Source organism: Dioscorea cayenensis, unplaced genomic scaffold (assembly GCF_009730915.1).
Source record: "Dioscorea cayenensis subsp. rotundata cultivar TDr96_F1 unplaced genomic scaffold, TDr96_F1_v2_PseudoChromosome.rev07_lg8_w22 25.fasta BLBR01001244.1, whole genome shotgun sequence".
NCBI classification, from domain to species: Eukaryota; Viridiplantae; Streptophyta; class Magnoliopsida; order Dioscoreales; family Dioscoreaceae; genus Dioscorea; species Dioscorea cayenensis.
In genome coordinates, this window is record NW_024087635.1 from 397,121 (window position 1) to 399,116 (window position 1,996).

The 1,996-nt window shown below is 36.7% G+C and overlaps 1 protein-coding gene across 1 annotated transcript; it reads left to right on the forward strand.

Moving 5' to 3' along the window:
* Window positions 1–200: 200 nt before the first annotated feature.
* On the forward strand, window positions 201–1,849 carry LOC120255935 (zinc finger MYM-type protein 1-like; the record flags this gene model as incomplete). Its single annotated transcript, XM_039263702.1, has 2 exons — window positions 201–1,412; window positions 1,505–1,849. Coding segments are annotated over exons 1-2 (1,557 nt in total), but the record flags the coding sequence as incomplete, so codon positions are not given.
* Between the last annotated feature and the right edge of the window lie 147 nt (window positions 1,850–1,996).

Genomic DNA, 1,996 nt, shown 5'->3' on the forward strand with positions numbered 1-1,996 from the left:
TCACACCAAGCATAGGAAATCGAGTAAGAGAAGATGCTTTCACTAAAATAGGGTTCAATAATTTGAAAAAAGCTCTAGAAAAATTTGTAGAGCATGTTGGTGCTGTGAACAGTGTGCATAATGATGCAAGAATACAGTTTCAGAGTTTTCAAAATCAAAGACAGAGTGTGTCACACCAATTGGCTGCACATTCACATGAGATGGAGGTTGAATACCGCACTCGTTTAACATCTGTTTTAGATGTGACACGTTTTCTCTTGAAGCAACGATTGGCTTTTCGTGGACATGATGAGTCCTCGAGCTCATTAAACAAAGGCAATTTCCTTGAGTTACTAGAGTGGTATAGCCTGCGGAATGATAAAGTTTTTAGGACAGTTAATCAAAATGCTCCTGGTAACAATCAAATGACTTCACCAAAGGTTCAGAAGGAGTTAGTAAATGCTTGTGCAGCAGAAATTACATGTGCTATTGTTGATGATATTGGAGATAAGTATTTTTCTCTTATGATTGATGAAGCCCGGGATGTGTCAGTGAAGGAGCAAATGGGAGTTGTTCTGCGATATGTGGATAAGAATGGGTATGTGATAGAGCGGTTCCTTGCTATGGTTCATGTGTCAGATACATCAGCTATTTCATTGAAGAATGCCATTGATTGTCTATTTGCCAAACATGGGTTATCCATTGTCCTAAAAGAAAATCCATATGTAAGGTATATCCATTGTTTTGCTCATCAGCTCCAATTAGTGAATGTCGTTGTTGCTAAAGACAATCGAATTGTGAGTGATTTTTTCCAATATGTTATTATGATTGTTAACGCGGCGGGATCATCATGCAAAAGAAAAGACCAACTTCGGCAACATCACCATGATAGGTTGGTTGAGCAATTGGAAAAGGTAGAGATAGTCAGTGGTAGAGGAAAACATCAAGAATCTAGCTTAGCAAGACTAGGTGATACTCGTTGGGGGTCGCATTACACTACCATTCTCCGACTAATCTCAATGTGGACTTCAGTGTTAGATGTCCTCCAAAATGTGCATGTTGATGGTGCTTCAAATGATAATAGAGGCATAGCGGCAAATTTGATTGAAAAAATGGAGAATTATCAATTTGTGTTTGTGATGTATTTGATGAGGCATTTATTGGGAATAACAAATGAGTTATCACTTGCTTTACAACAAAAAGATCAAAATATTGTTCAAGCAATGCGTTTGATTGAAGTTGTAAAGGCTCGTCTTCAAGACTTGAGGGAGACAGGATGTGAGGCATTTTTGGAGGAAGTCAGCTTTTTTTGTGAACAAAACTCAATCCCAGTGCCTAATATAGGGGATAATATGCGAATCCGCGGTCATTCTAGACGGGAAGGGCAAGTCATTACTCATTTTCACCATTACCACGTTGAAATTTTCTGTGAGGTTAGTATTATTTATAGTTATTATATTTTTGTAAATCTCATTAATTTAGTTTCTTAGAAATATTTGTAATTTTATCATTGTTGCAATGTTAGGTCATTGATTTGATTTCACAAGAAATGCAAAACCGCTTCCCAGAAACTAGCACAGAATTACTTCTTCTTCTATCATGCCTTGATCCAAGAACAGCTAGTGTTGAGAGGGTGTTTTCAGTGATGAATATTGTGAAAACTGACTTACGCAATAAAATGGGAGACGAGTGGATGAATGATAGCCTGGTTGTCTATATTGAGTGCGAGGTTTTTGCAACTATAGACAATGAAGCAATTCTACAACGTTTTCAAAAAATGCAAACTCGGCGGATGCAATTACCTCCTCTTAGTCTGAGCCACATGGCTCACATTTCTAGCATTAACACTGGCATTGGTTCTAGTTCAAGTGTACGCAAATAGCTATTGTATGTTTTTCCCTAATTATGTATTCAAAGTGTGGTTGTTTTAATCAAAATATTTATTATCTCATTATTTACAAATTGGACAAATGCTTATTTAGATGCATTTTTTTATATATATTTTTGAATTAGCCCC